Consider the following 18,001-nt stretch of genomic DNA (forward strand, 5'->3'; position numbering starts at 1 on the left):
TATCTAGCTGGCTATTAGCTATCTAGCTGGCTGGATATCTAGCTACCTAGCTAGTATCTATTGGCTGTCTGGCCGGCTATATATTAGCTATCTAGCTGGCTATTAGCTATCAATTTGACTGACTTTCTAGCTACCTACCTATTTGCTATCTATTAGCAGTCTGGCTGGCTATATATTAGCTATCTGGCTATTAGCTACTGGGCTGGCTATCTAGCTAGCTATCTATTAGCTATATATTAGCTGTCTGTCTGGCTACATATTAGCTGTCTAGCTAGCTGTATATTATCAGAAAATCCCCTCATATTTCCAAAATTAAAACATCCATTATTTCCTTATTATTTGTCATAGAACAATAATCAATACATCATTTGAAAGCTATTTAAATGCACTTTAATATTGTATTCGAAAATTATTCACATCCCCATATAAACCGCAATCCAAAGAGTTTCCATTACGGTTTCATTTTTCTTTTGTATTTCCGTCCTTGAGTGGAAGTCTTGACATTCTGCGGCTCTTCATTTTTTCTTTCCTCCTTCAAAACAGTTTCTTGTCCGGATTCAGTTTTTGCTTGGAGGGAAGAGGCTCGAAGCATCTTTGCAGCAGAGCTTCGGTGTGCAGAAGGGCAGCAATGCTGGTTCAAGCACATGGAGCAGAGGGGGTTGATTGGAAGGCAAACCTGTTGTCCAAACCCCACAAGTAGCCAGTTCATCTCGCTCCACAGATCCCTGTGTAAGAAAGATTATTGTTGTTTGCTTACATTCTTGGGAAACAAAAAACCTTTACAAAAGGTCAATTTAATGTGCATGAAGACATTATTGACAGTACAGTGATACCTCGGTTTACGAACCCCCTTGGGTTACGAACTTTTCGGTTTACGAACGTTACATTTCTGAAAATTTAACCTTGCCATACGAACTTTTTCCGACTTTATTATACTGTACAGTTTATTTATTTAATTATAATACCATCGCACATTTATTATACATAAAATAAGGTATATTTTGTGTAGTTTTAAGGCTTAGAAAAGTAGAAAATTATGTTTTATGGCGACCTGGGAACGGATTATTCTCATTTTAATGGTTTCCTATGGGAAATTAATTTTTGGGATATACACTTTTCGCCTTACACACTCTGGGATCCAATTAAGTTCATAAGCCAAGGTATCACTGTATTATGTTTTTTTTTTTTTCGATTACTGCAGAACTGATGACTCATATTGAAAAATGAATGATTATATATTTCTGATCATTCATAAAGTTATTGAACAGATTTTGAAGTGCTATGTGAGGATTTACCTGGGTAACCACTCCTGCAGGGCCTTGCGTGTTGCTTCTGGGTTCTTGGTAGGCTTCATTAGCCAGCCCAGCCTGTTGGCAATCCGATGCACGTGTGTGTCTACACCTGTGAGAGGAAGATCAATCATTGTTGATGCTATAATAATAATAATAAAAAAAGAAGAAGAGAGAAGAGGAAGAATAGGAAGAAGAAAAAGAAGGAAAAAAAGAAGAAAAAGAATAGAAAGAAGAGGAAGAAGATGAAGAAGAAAAAGAAGGAAAAATAATAATAATAATAATAATAATAATAATAATAATAATAATAATAAAAAGAAGAAGAGGAAGAAGAAGAAAAATAATGGGAAGAAGAGGAAGAAGAAAAAGAAGGAGAAGAAGGAAAAAAGAAAAAAAAGAATAGGAAGAACAAAAATAATAATAATACATTTAATTTATAAGCGCCTTTCAAAACTCTCAAGGACACTTTACAGTCACAGACAGGCATAATAGATATAATAATAAAAATAATAATTTATAAGCGCCTTTCAAAACTCTCAAGGACACTTTACAGTCATCTGACCACGACTGAGCAAATTCTGGTAAAAATTGTGCAAATGTTGTCAATGTTTGTTTGCAACCATGTAGGAAATAAATTAGCTTTAACACCGTGCCAGTATACAAAGCATAATAAATGAGCAAACAGGTTTTAACGGTGGAATCCATTACTTTCAACCGGAATCCAGCCTGGATAATTGATTAATTAGTGTTTAAAGGACAATCGACACCATTTTTTTGTTTCCTAACTGACATCAGAAAAACGTTTTATAGCATCTAAAATACCCAAAACACGCAGGCTGATATTTTTAGTCAAATGCAAAACACCAATAAAAATGACTTAAAATGTCCCAAAACTGCCACAAAATGAGTTCGGAACTGGCGAGATTCAGAAAGTCCCGCCCCCTTGTTCGTGACGTCACGCCAGGATACTCCTTCACAAACTGCCTTGCTCCAGAATCAAAACAATGGCTTCAGAGAGTTCAGATTTGGAAAAAATATCATTTCTTGTTACTCATCCAGTTCTGAATATGATTCCAATACAGTGGCACCTTGTGTTACGAACTTAATTGGTTCCCAGACAGAGTGTGTAAGGCGAAAAGTGTGTATCCCAAAAATTAATTTCCCATAGGAAACCATTAAAATGAGAATAATCCGTTCCCAGGTCCCCATAAAACATCATTTTCTACTTTGTAATTTTCTAAGCCTTAAAACTACACAAAATATATCTTATTTTACATATAATAAATGTGCTATGGTATTATAATTAAAGAAATAAACTGTACTATATAATAAAGTCGTTTTATTGACCTGTGTGATGGTCGTTGATTGCTTGATGGAATGGACAGCTTTTTGCATAAAGTGTCTCAAGGAGCTGGGCGTTCTTGACCAATCACGTGGCTTTAACCGACGACTGGGGGCGGGGAATAGAGGACCAAAACAAGCTGGCTGCCATTTTATTGTTAGGAGAACGGGCTCGTTCGCAAACGACACCACTCATTGTGGCACTCCGTGTGTATCCCGAAAAATAGTTTGTACGCCAAGATTTTCATAAATTTAATGTTCGTAAAACCGAAACGTTCGTAAACCAAGGGGTTCGTAAACCGAGGTATCACTGTATGTACTTTTTCTCGCATGTCTCCTTGCTTCCAGTGGCCGTGTTGATTTCCGCAAATTTGAATCCACAAAAAATCTCTTTTTGCAAGGCAGTTTGACTAAGCCTATGTGCCCCACCTATACCAGAGACCTGATCCCAGGCGATATCCATCGCCAGGTGAGCCATCTTGGGTCCGACTCCTGGCAGACGGACAAGCTCCTCTTGATTATCTGGGATATCTCCTCCATAATCCTTCATGAGCACAGCTGCAGTCATCTTCAGATATTTGACTTTGTTCTGGAGAGGAACAGCGAAATGGAAATGTTAAGGAGTCAGATAATTGATTTGCATGCCTACGATCATAACTTTGAAATGTGGATTTTGTGGCGTTACCCTCCAGAAGCCAACTGGGTAGATGAGTTTTCTCAGTGTTTCATCATCGGTAGACAAGAGGTTTTCTGCAGTACAGCCATGAGCTCTGAGCTTCTGCATAGCGGTTGCTGTCACCTGGTCTTTGGTCTGACTGGACAGCATCAGTGACACCAATACTTGGAAGCGTCTCACCTGCATAAAGAAAGGCACGTACAGTGATACCGTGGCTTACGAACTTAATTGTTTCCCAGACAGAGTGTGTATGGTGAAAAGTGTGTATCCCAAAAAATAATTTCCCATAGGAAACCATTAAAATGAGAATAATCGGTTCCCAGGTCCCCATAAAACATACTTTTCTACTCAATAAGCCTTAAAACTACACACAATATACCTTATTTTATGTATAACAAATGCGCTATGGTATTATAATGAAAGAAATAAACTGTACTGTATAATAAAGTGGTTTTATGTACCTTTGTGATGGTCGTTGATGGCTTGATGGAATGGAGTCATCAGCATGAAACACTTCATGAACGTAAACTTCTTCTTTCACCATCTTAAGGAATGATCCATTGAGGTGCTTTCTCTGCGATAATTTTACCTTGTTCCTCATCAATTGTGTTCTGTTTAGCTGAGTTGATAGCTTTTTGCGTCAAGTGTAGAGATGGCTTGTGCGGGTTGTTTGTGGAGCCTGATAGTTTGTATGCCAAGGTAAAATTTTCATAAATGTAAACCGAAAAGTTCGTAAGCTGAGGTATCACTGTATTGAGAAAAAACTTGGCAGAACAATTTTTTTTTTTCAACTAGTATGTGAATATAGCATATTTACACCTACATTAGCCGGAGCCTCTTTGTCATAACACTTCCCCGCTCCCATGCTGTCTACTGGGGCATCACGGCTGCTCCTCATCTCACGAATGTGTTCCAATTGTTCCTTCCAGGCAGGAGGTTCCCAGTGTTCCGTCTTCGTCAGTGACCCACAGTTATCGTACTCCACCTTTACATGTCTCCGCCTGCGGCCATGCGAAGATAAAGACAGGGGATCTGATTCCAGTTTTGGTTGAGGAGTGGTCAACCGGAGGAGGTGCTGACTACCATCTGAAGAGAGAGAATGACAATGTTCAACTTGACGAGGGGGGAGAGTGAAGGGCCAAACAGAATGCATGATTCAGTCACATGGTCCAAAGTATACATTTATTTTTGATCGATTTTTTTTTGTGAAGTTACAACATTCACAGGGTACACACAATGTCCCAAAACTGGTAAGCATTTTTAACACGGCCAGGGAACGACTCATTGGCTCCTTGGCAGTACAGTGACACCTCGGTTTACGAAGCCCTTGGCTTACGAACTTTTTGGTTTACGAATGTTACATTTATGAAAATTTTACCTTGGCATACAAACTTTACCTTGGCGTACAAACTTTTTTTGTACACGGAGCTGGCAAGACGAGTGACGTGTCGTTCGCGAACGAGCCTGTTCTTCTAACAACAAAATGGCAGCTGACTGTTTTTGTCCTCTATTCCTCGCCTGCAGTCTTCGGTTAAAGCCACGTGATTGGTCAAGAACGCAGCAGTGAAGGGGGGTGGTTTAATCATTAATGAGACAGGCCGACGACAGTGAGAGTTTCAACTTTGATAGTTCAAAGGCAGAGTGTAGACTGCAAGGTTAAAATATCCCATCAATAAGGTTCCACAAATAACCCGCAAAAGCCATCTGTACACTTGATGCAAAAAGCTTATCAACCCAGCTAAACAAAACACAATTGATGAGGAACAAGATAAAATTATCGCAATGAAAGCACCTACAAGGGATCATTCCTTAAGATGGTGAAAGAAGAAGGCTACGTTCCTCAAGTGTTTAATGCTGATGAAACCGGCCACTCCATTCCATAAAGCCATCAACGACCATCATATAGGTAAATAAAACGACATTATTATATAGTACAGTTTATTTCTTTAATTACAATACCATACGACATTTATTATACATAAAATATGGAATATTTTGTGTAGTTTTAAGGCTTAGAAAATTAGAAAGTAGAAAATTATGTTTAATGGGGACCTGGGAACTGATTATTCTCATTTTAATGGTTTCCTATAGGAAATTAATTTTTGGGCTACACACTTTTCGCCTTACACACTCTGTCTGGGAACAGGTACCACCGTAGCGGCCATTGCATGAGAACATTTAAGGAAAGTTGAGTTAATTATAATAAGCCCCCACAATGACAACATTTCACGAGGAATAAAGCAATATAAATCGAATAACTTAGATGTCAACACTACCTGACGTTGACAAGGATTCTTTTATCTGGGAGACGATCGCTTCCTCCTCTTCTACTTTGACAGCCACCGAGGAAACGACATCCCCGACCCTTCGTCTGGATCGGAGACCGGCCATCAGATTACTGCTGGCAAGCTTCTCGGATACCCGAGTGACAGCAGGAATGTTATGAGAGAAGTAAGGCGAGGTCATTTTGAAAACTACACTGCATTGCACAATGTACAACTGTACATGCTTCCGGCATGGCGGATATGAAGAAGCTGGGACTACCCGGAACAAAAGTCAGCGTAGTGTTTGGAGTCGGAAGGAAAAGTGGGAAACCATTTGATACGACACATAACATCGGTTTTGAGCATTTAAAAATATATACATTATAATTATTCAATAATAAGTGATTGTTGCATTATATTGAACGTATTTGGTGTTTTAGTAGGCTGAAAATGAATTATTTCTGAACTGAGTTGTCTCTCAAATCGTGGACAATATTACCCAGGGGTCAGCGCGACAAACGTATTTACCGGAAGTCCTCGTGTCGGACCATCGGTGTGTTATCCGATCGGTGAGCAGAGGACTGTGCGGTACTTGCACCACCAAAACCCTCACGCGTCGTGCATTTAATCGCAATTCCGTGTCCAGATCGGGCCAGTCCTCCTTCAGCTGCACATAGAGACGAATCTGTGACTGAATGACACGTAAACGGACTCAATTCTAAGGTGAGAGCAAGAAGCGGGAGGGGGGCGGTGTTTACCAGTCGAGGAATGCTAGCCTCTTGCAAGCTAACGGGTCAGTCAGCAAGCAGCGCCATGATGCAATTTGTCTTCATTAATTGAGCCAAATTTCATGATTCGTCCTAACTACGTGTGTTTCCTCTGGCAGGAGAATAATGCGCACCGACGTAGCTGTTCAACAAAAGCAAATACGCTACATTTCTCTCCGCTCTCCTCGTTGTCAAGTGCGCATGACAAATTATTGAGATTTATTCCTTTGAATTGTAACCATATTTTGTAGTGCATGGTATTTGGGCTTTCTCGTGATTTTTTTGCTGTTTGGCTACAAGCCACAATGCATTTGAGTTGAACAACTAAAGGAGATGTTTGAGTTTCTTATAGTGATTGTGTTTAATCATTCACTTAAAATGCAATGGCCATACGCGAGTGTCTACCTGTAGAGGTCTATAAATGTCTATAATTTTTAAAACATAAATAGTGATGCATGCAAACTAGTAGAGAATAATAGTTTTGTGCTTATTCAAAATAAATAAAATCAAATCTAAATTAAAAAAAAAAGTCAAACAAAAAAAAAAAAAACATGTTAAAAAATGCAAAAAAATTAAATACATTAAAATAAATTAAAAAAAAATTCAAAAAAATACAAAAAAATTACAAAATTTTTTGAAAAAATTACAAAAATGTTTTATAAATAAATACATAAATAAACTTTTAGAAATTACCTTTAAAAAAATTAAAAATGTAAAAAAGTAAAAAAAAAATAAAAAAAAACATTAAAAAATCAAAAACATTTTAAAAATAAATACAATTAAAAAAAAAATAAAAAATAGAAATATTATTATTATTTAAAAGAATAATAATAAAAAAATAATATAATAATAATAAAGATAATAATAATACATTACATTTTAAACGGCTTTCAATTTGCAGTTGACCAGTGTTCGAGACAACTTCTTGCTGATATTTTTTGGATGAGGTCCACCACTGAAAAGTCGAGCAATTTCATTATTTCTATTATTTATGTGGAAATATGTGCTTTAGAAAACTGACCGCTCAAAACACCAATAAAACACAAAATGGCATTTGACTCTCTTTGCGCAGCTTTCCATTGTAACCTGAACATCCTTCTTTGCTAAATGATGAATAAACAACCAAGCAAAGAAAGCTTAAAAGACAAGGTGAAGGGGATATTTGGACTCGGACCCCCTCGTCCACCCAACAAGCAGAGTGACCACAAACCGTCTGAGTTTATCATTACAACTGAAATCATCAAGGTATGTTTTAGTCATTGTTGCCGCATTCTCGAATTTATCATTTTTTTTTTAAATACATTGACACTAATAAGATGAAAGTTGCGTCAACTAGTTGCTGATAATGCTTTAAATATTTTTTATATATATAGTACCATCCATTCTTTGTCAGAACCACTTACGGGGCAGTAGGCGGGGAACACCCCGCGATACGATCGTCTGCCGTGACAGCGCTTAAAGGACAACCGACGCCTACGGACAAGTTGCGTCCATAATTTGTCAAATCACTTCAAATCACTTCTACTGAGCGTATTTTATAAAGATTCCACCGCATATAGCTATATTTTACCTTTTAAGACTCGCACTGAATATTCAGGAAGTCTTGTTTTCAAGTTGATGACGATGCCCTAAGTCAGCGGTGTCAAAGTCATTTTTTGCCGCGGGCCACATTGTAGTTATGGTTTCCTCTCAAGGGCCGTTATGAATTTGGGGAAGCCATTAGAATGTTTAAATGCCTTCAAATATTACATATAGAGCACACAGCAAATTAATGAATAACTCGTTTTCAAATCTGAAGTCAAGAATAATGACTTTTATTGTGGTTGACATCCAAAAATATGAAATTTTGGCTCAGATTTTAGCAATCATCATGGAATTTAACAAGTTTGATTTGCTTTCGCGGGCCGAAAAAAATGATGTGGCGGGACGGATTTGGCCCGCGGGCCTTGACTTTGACACCTGTGCCCTAAGTGATGTCACGGAGGGAACGCCCCTGACAGAGAAAGCGACACACAGTGCATTTTGGGTACTTTGTTTGGTCTGAAAACTTCGTGTTAATCCATGTTGATGGCGAAATTAGAAGGAAAACACATAAATAACGCAATGGTGAATCGTTGTGTGTTGCAACAAGACTACTATTTGATACTAGTTGACAAAAAATTCCCAGCAGGCAAATCAGCCCATTTCCAACTGAGCTTGGGCGCCATCTTGTGCATTTTCTGGGCGCTACAACGGAGTCCAGATGGCTGGAATTGATACGGAAGGACTTCTTGAATCGATGGCAAACATGTATGCTTTCCTCTTCAGAACTATTTGAATCATATTCATCACTTGATGAGTAACAAGAAAGCATCGTCTCCCATTCTGAACTCTCTGTAGCCATTGTTTTGATTCTGGAGCAAGGCAGTGTGTGACCAATAGTGACATCACGAACAAGGGGGCGGGACCATCTGAAACTTGCAATTTCCAGGGTCATTTCGAAGTAGTTTTTGGCCACTTGAAGTCATTTTCATTGGTGTTTTGCATTTTACTAAAAATATCAGCCTACGTGTTTTGGGTCTTTTTAGATGCTATAAAACGTTTTTCTCATGTCAGTTAGGAAACAAAAAAATGGTGTCGGTTGTCCTTCAAGGTTCATCATGAGAAATAGCCAAATTCTACTTGATTTGTCCAAAAATGGGCAAATCTTTTTTTTTTTTCATTTTGCAATTTACAGTTTTTTAGGGTTTCTCACAGGTGCATACAGTCAATGAAAAGAAAGAAAGCATACAACTCACTTCAACATCTGTTAATAGACATTGGTACCTCAGCTTCCGAATGCTTTAGCTAACGACCTTTTCTCCTTACGAACATTAAAATCGCGTGGCGCTCCGCGTGGTTTGGTTGGTTTGCCAAAAAGTAGTTCATATGCCAAGATTATATTCTCGCAAATTTAATGTTCGTCGTACCTGCCGTTTGAAAAGGGGTTTTATGTCCACTATTTGTTTGACCTCCCTCTCCCCACTTGTGTTTTCAGGAACTCCAGCCTGAATGCGGCCCAAGTAACCGCATTCGCACAATGAATCATATTTGTGAGCTTGCCAAAACAAAAAGATTTGAAGAGGTGAGTCCTTCCGTATTGTGTGGAATGCCTCGGATTAATTTGTTCAACCCTACCACACATTTATCAGAATAATAATAATTAATAATAATAATACATTTAATTTATAAGTGCCTTTCAAAACTCCTAAGGTCACTTTACAGTCACAGGATACATTTTTTTGTAGCCGCAGGGAGCAGAGGACTACTCCCTGCGCCTACACTGATTACTTCTATTGTCCTGCCTGAGTATGGGGTCTACGACTGGCCTGATTGCCCCATTTGCCCTGTTATCACCTCATCAGCATAACTAAGCCTATGTTGCCTAAGAAGTCTGTTGTACGAAACATCCAAATTGAACCTCACCCCACCCTGGCGATTTAGTGAAGGTGGGGTGAGGTTCAATTTGGATCGTTCCTACAACTGACTTCTTAGGCAACATAGGCTTAGTTGTGCTGATGAGGTGATACCAGAGCAAATGGGGCAATCCGGCCAGTCGTATACCCCATACTCAGTCAGGACAATAGAAGTGATCAGTCAGGACAATAGAAGTGATCTGTCAGGACAATAGAAGTAATTAGTGCAGCCGCAGGGAGTAGTCCTCTGCTCCCCCCAACCTGAGAGCAGGGACCAATCATAGCAGAGTCTGGCACCGCCATATCTGGACAGTAGGTATATATATATATATATATATATATATATATATATGTGTGTATATGTATGTATGTATGTATGTATGTTGAACATGGCTAACTAAATGTATTTATTTACTTCACTAGATAGCTAATAGCTAGATAGCTAATAGCTAGATAGCTAATAGTTAGTTTCCTGACTTGAAGATTGCATCGCTAAGTTATACCATATGTACGTTTTGTAGCATGCAGTGGAGGCAGTATGGAAATCCGTGGAGGACATGCTGACGCAGGAACAGCCTCCCGAAGCCCGACATGCTGTCCTTCAGCTTCTCAGGGCCATTATCCAGGGACAGGTTGGTTGATCCATCCGAGAAAAAAAATGCTTTGAAATTGTTTATGGGATGTACATCTTGAGGCATATTCATTTTTCCTTTTGGAAGGGTGAACACCTAGGCGCCCTGAGAGCTTACTTTTTCAAGGTGATTCAAGACTACCAACCATGCAATGAAGATCTTTCCGATAGGCTGGAGGTCTTCAAGGCCTTAACGGAAAACGGGAAGGACATCACATACCTTGAGGAGGACATCGGTGAGTGAGATGACTTGATAAATGCTTCTATTGGCTCATTGCTCATCATCATGTGAATTAGTTTCATCCTTTTATAATAATAATAATAATTGTTATTTTTATTAATTTTTTATTTTTTATTTTTTTTATTTTTTTATAATAATAATAATAATAATTATAATAATTATAATAATATAATAATAATTCTTCTTTTTCTTCTTCTTTTTCTTCTTCTTCTTCTTCTTCTTCTTCTTCTTCTTCTTCTTCTTCTTCTTCTTCTTCTTATTATTATTATTATTATTATTATTGTTGTTGTAATACATTTAATTTCTAAGCGCCTTTCAAAACTGAATGAGGCCTTCATTTTTCTAAAATAGTGATTTTCAATTTTCATTATTTCTAAAATGATGATTTTCTATATTTGTTAAAAATTATTCAAAAATTGTGTTTTTTTTTTTAACTCTAAAATGTTGATTTTCCAACTTTTTAATAATTTTCTAAAATGGCGATTTTCTATTTGTTTTAATTTCTAAAATGCCGATTTTTTTTTTTTTTTTTTTAATAAAAAACATTTAATGTCGATTTGCAAACTTTATAGTACAATTATTATTCTAATGCGGTCTAATTTCCTTTTTTTTTTGTCCTTTCAGCTCGCTTTGTCCTGTTGTGGATGGACATAGGTCTCACATCTGACTTTCTTCATGTTCTTGTCAATCTGGTGAAATTCAACAGCTGTTACTTGGACCAAAATGTCTCCGTCATGGTCCAGTAAGTGAAAAAGCCACGGCGACTGACTTGCTTTCATTTAGATTAGAGGTTTTCCCATGCAACATTTTCACCTTGCAGTCAAGACAAGTGGTTCCCAATTGTTTATTTTTACATTGACAGTGCAAGACGGCAGCCTGTAAGGGACAATGTGTATATGAGCACGAATATCTGAGATTTTGTAGACAAATATAAGCAGTTTTTTTCCAGCCGTCATCTGTACTACTTTAAAGGTGTTTCGCTTCTCATCCAAGAGGCTTCGTCAGCGAACTAACATTTGCTGCTAGTTTTGGCCCTATGTATATTTATTCTTACTGTCCAGAGGTGGCGGTGCCAGACCGCTGCTTTGATAGGGCCCTGCTCTCAGGTTGTGGGGAGCAGAGGACTATTTCCTGAGGCTACACTGATTACTTCTATTGTCCTGACTGATTATGGGGTCTACGACTGGCCCGATTGCCCCTTTTGCTCTGGTATCACCTCATCAGCACAACTAAGCCTATGTGGTCTAAGAAGTCTGTTGTAAGAACGATCCATATTAAACCTCACCCCACCATGGCAATTTAGTGAAGATTTTTGCTGTTTAACAAAAAATTGATTATGGGGGTCGGGCAGGACACTAGAAGTTATCATGTAGCCTCAGGAATACACTAGAGCAGGGACCAATCATATCAGTGGTACCGCCCTCAGGGATATAGTGTATATCTGCTATATGTATATATATGTACCTGAGAGTATATATATAGGGACCAATATATAGTATATATATAGAGTATATGTATATGCACCGCCATGTATATATATATATATATATATATATGTATATATATCTGGACAGTATATATATATATATATATATATATATATATATATGTATATGGCCGAAACTACCAGCACATTTTACTTCTCTGACGAAGCCTCTTGGATGAGAAGCGGAACGTCCGACACCTTGAAAGAAGTACAGATGACGGCTGAAGAATCCTTTTCATCGATGGACCACTCCTGTACGACTGAGAGCTTACACAGACATATCACTATTTTCAACAGATATGTTTTTTTTTTGGCTGATACCCCCCCTAATTTAAATATTTGTTCTTCTGCAGGAAAATCTGTCTTCTCTGCACCAGAACAACCTCGTCAACAGATATCGAGGTTGGTTAGTTTGATTTGAGTTGTCCAGAATGGAGGTCAATGTGACTAATTTTGATGTGGGACATGATAAAGGTCACTAGAACCAAAGGTCACGAGTTAAAGAATAGTTGTGACATTTTGGGCAAAAGACAACTTTTACATGGGCTTTTATGAAATGTCGCGGTGGGCGGTGGATAAACGTTATCATGGTCTTATTTTATTTTTTTTATTTTTTTTGCTTTTTAGGTGGCTCTCCAAGTTCTTGATGCAGTTGTGTGTTACAACTGTCTCCCCTCTGACTCTCTTTGCGTCTTCATCGTCACTCTGTGCCATATAGTCAATGTCAAAGAGTTCTGTGAATCCTGCTGGAAAGTAAGTACAGAAGCGTGTGGCGTCTCTTAATTTAAAGGACAACCGACACCTCTGGACAAGTTGCGTCCATAATTTGTAAAATCACTTCAAATGACTTCGACTGAGCGTATTTGACAAAGATTCCACCGCATATAGCGATATTTTAAGACTCGCGCTGAATATTCAGGAAGTCTTGTTTTTGAGTTGGTGACGAGTCCGTACGTGACGTCACTGAAGGAACACCCCTGACCGAAAAAAAGGACACATTGTAGCAGTCCTTCCATCACGTCAATGCGTTTTGCTGTGCTTGTTTGGTCTGGAATGGTTGTGTTGCACCAAAAAGAGACAGAAGAGGGCGACAAAGCTCCATATAAGGAATTTATCAGCCTGTGGAAACGGGCTGTTTAATTCCTCACAGGAGGTTGGTCGCCATTTTCTGCCTCTTTTTTTGGTGATACATTTCCCCCCAATGTTGCCTCAAAATGGCACGGAATAAATTCTTTAATCGATTGCAAACATGTATGCTTTCCTCTTCAGAACTATTTGAATCATATTCATAACTGGATGAGTAACAAGAAAGCATATTCTCCCAATCTGAAGCCATTGTTTTGATTCTCAAGCAAGGCAAGATATCCTGGCGTGATGTCACGAACAAGGGGGCGGTACCTTCTGAAAATGGCCACTTCCGGGTTAATTTTTTTTTGCAGATTTTGGACACTTTAAGTCATTTTTATTGGTGTTTTGCATTTGCCTAAAATATACTGCGTGTTTTGGCTATTTTAGATGCTATAAAACGTTTTTCTGATGTCAGTTAGGAAACTAAAAAAAAAAAAAATGGTGTCGGTTGCCCTTTACGGACAAACAATAAACTGCCTTATCTTCTCGTTTTCTTTCTTTTTTTTTTGTCTCACGCTGCTCCTGCTTCTCCAGTTGATGAGGAAAGTGCTGGGCACCCACTTGGGCCACAGCGCTATTTACAGAATGTGCCGCATCATGGAAGAGAGGTATCGTGACATCCCATTTCCCCTTTCCCGGGAAGACAAGCAATTTAGAACTGTGAAGCACACTGCAATAATTGTATATTCCTGCTCATACATTATTCTAAGTCTACTTCATTCCATTTATCTAGCTATCTCTTTGCTATTTATTAGGTAGTTTATTTCTTATTATTCCACATTTCCATCCATAAAATAAGGTATATTTTGTGTAGTTTTTAGGCTTATTTCATAGAAAATTATGTTGTATGGGGACGTGGAAACTGATTATTCTCAATTTTATTTTTTCCTATGGGAACTTAATGTTTGGAAGACACACTTTTCGCCTTAGACACACTTTTATTATTATATAGCTAGCTCGCTGGCTAGCTATTAGCTGTCTATTAGCTAGCTTTCTATCTGTTTTAATTACTTCCTGGTTGAGCGAACACTGGCGCGTGTGGCTGCCACTGCTCACCCACGGAAAAACTTATCCTGTGACTGTAAAGTGACCTTGAGAGTTTTGAAAGGTGCTTAGAAATCAAATGTATTATTATTATATTTATTAGCTATCTGTTAGCTGTCTGGCTGGCTATGTACCTAGCTATTAGCTATATGGCTCATCTGGCTATCTTTTCTGTCTAGCTGGCTATCTATTAGCTATCTATTGGCTATCTATTAGTTAGCTGTGTATATAAAGGCGCTTAGAAATGAAATGTATTATTATTATTATATCTATTAGCGATCTGTTAGCTGGCTACGTAGCTAGCTAGCTATTTGCTATATTGCTCCTCTTGCTATCTAGCTGGCTATGTATTGGCTATCTATTGAATGGGTGAACGCTGGCGCAGGTGGCTGCCGCTGCTCACCCACAGGAAAACCAATCCTGTGAATGTAAGGTGACCTTGAGAGTTTTGAAAGGCGCTTATAAATAAAATGTTTATTATTATTATTATTATTATTAATGCGGTATCTCTTCAAACAGACACAGCCCAGTTAAACTGTCATCTCATTGAGGAGGTCTGGCCTTGGACAGAATTTAGGACTTGGGAAACTCCTTCGTCACAGGAGGACTTGAAACTCCCTCACAGGAAGAGCTCGTTAGCCATGTTACAAATTTATCCGTTCATGGAAAAGACAACCAAATAAAATAGCTATGTTTTATTGCTTAAAGCTGCTGGTGCTCGGAACGTCTTGACAGGAGTCTGTCATGAATGACTGCGTCTCCTGCCGGCAGTGAAAGACCATCTTTCTGTGTTCGAGTCTTTGTCCACAGCGTCCGATCGAACATCTCTGACAGTACCTCACCTCCTGTGTTGTCCACCAGGGTTTACATGGAAGATGCACCATTATTGAGAGGAGCTGTGTTCTTTGTTGGAATGGCACTGTGGGGAGCGCACAGGCTGCCTTCACTTAAAAACAGCCCCACACTAGTACTGCCTTCCTTTTACAAGGTAATTAACTTCAGCGTTGTGCTTTCATTCCAAACAGAGGACTCCGCTACTTTGTAATAATGGTTAAAGGACAACTGACGTCACTTTTTTGTTTCCTAACTGACATCAGAAAAACGTTTTATAGCATCTAAAATAGCCAAAACACGCAGTATATTTTTATTGAAATGCAAAACGCCAATAAAAATGACTTCAAGTGTCCAAATCCTGCAAAAAAAAATGAACCCGGAAGTGGCCATTTTCAGAAGGTCCCGCCCCCATGTTTGTGGGGATCAAAACAATGGCTTCAGATTCGGAGAATATGCTTTCTTGTTACACATCCAGTTATGAATATGATTCAAATACAGTAAAGTCTCGTTATATCGATCTTCAAGGGAGTCCGAAAAAATATCGATATAACCGGGACTATCGATATATCCGACCCTGTTTGCATGTAATTTTCTCCGTGCGTGCATAGAAGTAGTATCGATATAACCGGGACTATCGATATATCCGATATCGATATAACGAGACTTTACTGTAGTTCTGAAGAGGAAAGCATACATGTTTGCAATCCATTAAAGAATTTATTCCATGTCATTTTGCGGCATCGGGGGTGAGAAATGTCGCACCCAATGGAGACAGAAAATGGCGACTAAGCCGTGTAGGGAATTAGTCAGCCCGTTTCCACAGGCTGATAAATTCCTTCCATGGAGCTTGGTCGCCCTCTTCTGGCGGCTTTTTGGTGCAACACGAGGTTTTCAGACCAAACAAGTACAGCAAAATACATTGACGTGATGAAAGGACTGCTACAATGTGTCCTTTTTTTTCGATCAGGGGCGTTCCTTCAGTGACGTCACGTATGGAATCATCACCAACTCAAATACCCGACTTCCCGAATATTCAGTGCGAGTCTTAAAAACGTAAAATAAAGCTATCTGCGGTGGAATCTTTGTAAAATACGCTCAGTAGAAGTCATTTGAAGCCATTTTACAAATTATGGACACAACTTGTCCGGAGGCGTCGGTTGTCCTTTGACATCATGTTGGACATTGGAAAAAGATTCGTACATGGAAAATAATGAAGGTGACTGCCATGATTTGTTCTCTTCCACTAAGGCCATGTCGTGTGCCAACGAGGTAGTATCTTATGAAATCGTCCTTTCAATCACCCGTCTGATCAAGAAATACGGCAAGGAGCTGCAAGTTGTTACTTGGGACATTCTACTGGGCATCATCGAACGGCTTTTGCAGCAGATTCAGGTACATGCGCGCAGACATGCAAAATATATTATATATAAAATATTGTCCATTATGTTATATGTTGTTCTGCAAGGCACCGTGTTGCAGCTGTTGTGAAAGCGCTGTATTCATCAAAGTGTATTCTACTGTGTTTTGTGTGTTGTATTCAAGCACTATATACTGTATTTATTCGAATATAACGCGCACAATTTTCTACCTAAAAAAGAACTCAAAGTTTGGGTGCGCGTTATAAACGAGGCCCGGGAAAAAAAATACTTGTATACAGTTATACCTTGGCTTACGAACTTGATTGGTTCCCAGACAGTGTGTGTAAGGCGAGAAGGGTGTATCCCAAAAATTTATTTCCCATAGGAAGCCATTAAAATGAGAATAATCCGTTCCCAGGTCCCCATGAGACATAATTTTGTAATTTTCTAAGCCTTTAAACTACACAAAGTATACCTTATTTTATGTATAATAAATGTGCTATGGAATTATAATTAAAGAAATAAACTGTACTGCATAATAAAGTCGTTTTATTTACCTTTGTGATGGACGTTGATGGCTTGATGGAATGGAGTGGCCGGTTTCATCAGCATTAAACATTTAATGAGGAACGTAGCCTTCTTCTTCCACCATCTTGAGGAATGATCCCTTGTAGGTTCTTTCTCTGCAATCATTTTACCTTGTTCCTCATCAATTGTGTTCTGTTTAGCTGGGTTGATAGCTTTTTGCATCAAGTGTACAGACGACTTGTGCGGGTTGTTTGTGGAGCCTGATTGATGGGATATTTTAACCTTGCAGTCTACACTCTGTCTTTGAACTATCAAAGTTGAAACAAGTCCAAATTTCACCGTTTTCTATCCATTTTCTCACTCTATTTCTGTCGTATGCCTGTCTGTTTATTGTTTAAACCACCTCCCCTCACTGCTGCGTTTTTGACCAATCACGTGGCTTTAACCGAAGACTGGGGGCGGGGAATAGAGGACAAAAATGAGTCGGCTGCCATTTTCTTGTTAGGAGAACGGGCTCGTTCGCGAACGACAAATCACTCATTGTGGCGCTCCGCGTGTATCCTGAAAAATAGTTTGTAAGCCAAGGTAAAATGTTCATAAATTTAACATTCGTAAACCGAAAAGTTCGTAAACCGAGGTATCACTGTATTGTTGCCGAGAAAAAGTGCCACAAAATTTTATACAGATTTTTAATTGAAAATTAGGGGTGCGCATTATATACGTGTGCGCGTTATACTTGAATAAATATGGTAAATCAATATATTGTATTGTATTGTATCCTTATAGGCTATCGGCAGTCCTGAACTGAAGGCCATCGTCTACGAACTTTTAACAACAGTCGAAGAGCTTTACGAGCAGAATGGTTACCATGGTTCCACAGAGAAGTTCTTCACGCTAGTGGAGAAGTGTGCTGACAAAAGACCGGTGTGTCTTGTGCATTCTTGCATATTTAATGGAGCCTCTTTAGTTTGTTTTTATTT

General features: G+C 38.6%; 3 protein-coding genes across 13 annotated transcripts in view; 2 read left to right on the forward strand and 1 right to left on the reverse strand.

Moving 5' to 3' along the window:
• tnpo2b (transportin 2b) overlaps positions 1 to 679 on the forward strand; it is a 44,379-nt gene extending 43,700 nt beyond the window's left edge. For 3 of the 5 annotated variants that reach the window (XM_089006510.1, XM_089006504.1, XM_089006505.1), the window contains one exon: positions 544 to 679. The gene's annotated coding sequence lies outside the window, so the exon portion shown is untranslated. The remainder of the gene's footprint in view (positions 1 to 543) is intronic. The other 2 variants (XM_089006508.1, XM_089006507.1) reach the window with 2 other exon arrangements.
• nthl1 (nth-like DNA glycosylase 1) lies at positions 379 to 5,867 on the reverse strand. 2 transcript variants are annotated; one of them, XM_089006519.1, is made up of 6 exons: positions 5,583 to 5,865; positions 4,130 to 4,392; positions 3,316 to 3,486; positions 3,060 to 3,219; positions 1,296 to 1,401; positions 379 to 725 (listed from the first exon to the last, which is right to left on the reverse strand). In XM_089006519.1, the coding sequence occupies exons 1-6, from the start codon at positions 5,770 to 5,772 to the stop codon at positions 452 to 454; spliced, it is 1,164 nt and encodes a 387-aa protein (XP_088862645.1). In that variant the 5' UTR covers positions 5,773 to 5,865; the 3' UTR covers positions 379 to 451. The 2 variants fall into 2 exon arrangements, 1 of the variants encoding a protein (XP_088862645.1); XR_016116266.1 differs by having other exon boundaries at positions 701 to 725; positions 3,073 to 3,219; positions 5,583 to 5,867.
• Positions 5,868 to 6,104: 237 nt separating this feature from the next.
• Positions 6,105 to 18,001, forward strand: part of tsc2 (TSC complex subunit 2) — a 41,499-nt gene continuing 29,602 nt past the window's right edge. For 5 of the 6 annotated variants that reach the window (XM_089005693.1, XM_089005692.1, XM_089005694.1 and 2 more), the window contains exons 1-12: positions 6,106 to 6,293; positions 7,410 to 7,582; positions 9,354 to 9,440; positions 10,293 to 10,403; positions 10,491 to 10,638; positions 11,268 to 11,385; positions 12,483 to 12,531; positions 12,757 to 12,882; positions 13,792 to 13,865; positions 15,163 to 15,289; positions 16,384 to 16,527; positions 17,808 to 17,945. In XM_089005693.1, the coding sequence (XP_088861819.1) occupies positions 7,445 to 7,582; positions 9,354 to 9,440; positions 10,293 to 10,403; positions 10,491 to 10,638; positions 11,268 to 11,385; positions 12,483 to 12,531; positions 12,757 to 12,882; positions 13,792 to 13,865; positions 15,163 to 15,289; positions 16,384 to 16,527; positions 17,808 to 17,945 (1,260 nt within the window). In that variant the 5' untranslated portion in view covers positions 6,106 to 6,293; positions 7,410 to 7,444. Of the gene's footprint in view, positions 6,294 to 7,409; positions 7,583 to 9,353; positions 9,441 to 10,292; positions 10,404 to 10,490; positions 10,639 to 11,267; positions 11,386 to 12,482; positions 12,532 to 12,756; positions 12,883 to 13,791; positions 13,866 to 15,162; positions 15,290 to 16,383; positions 16,528 to 17,807; positions 17,946 to 18,001 lie in introns of all 6 variants that reach the window. The other variant, XM_089005691.1, reaches the window with a different exon arrangement.

This window comes from Hippocampus bargibanti, linkage group LG10 (assembly GCF_051943395.1).
Source record: "Hippocampus bargibanti isolate YZ-2025 linkage group LG10, ASM5194339v1, whole genome shotgun sequence".
Lineage (NCBI taxonomy): Eukaryota > Metazoa > Chordata > Actinopteri > Syngnathiformes > Syngnathidae > Hippocampus > Hippocampus bargibanti.

What these genes read in the sequence shown, in the direction of transcription:
- nthl1 (XM_089006519.1), bottom strand. Translation starts at nt 5,772, where the DNA reads ATGACCTCGCCTTACTTCTCTCATAACATTCCTGCTGTCACTCGGGTA. An exon ending in AGAATCCTTGTCAACGTCAG is followed by an intron (nt 4,393 to 5,582) that starts GTAGTGTTGACA and finishes CTCTCTCTTCAG; the next exon opens with ATGGTAGTCAGCACCTCCTC. An exon ending in GGATCAGGTCTCTGGTATAG is followed by an intron (nt 1,402 to 3,059) that starts GTGGGGCACATA and finishes TTCCTCTCACAG; the next exon opens with GTGTAGACACACACGTGCAT.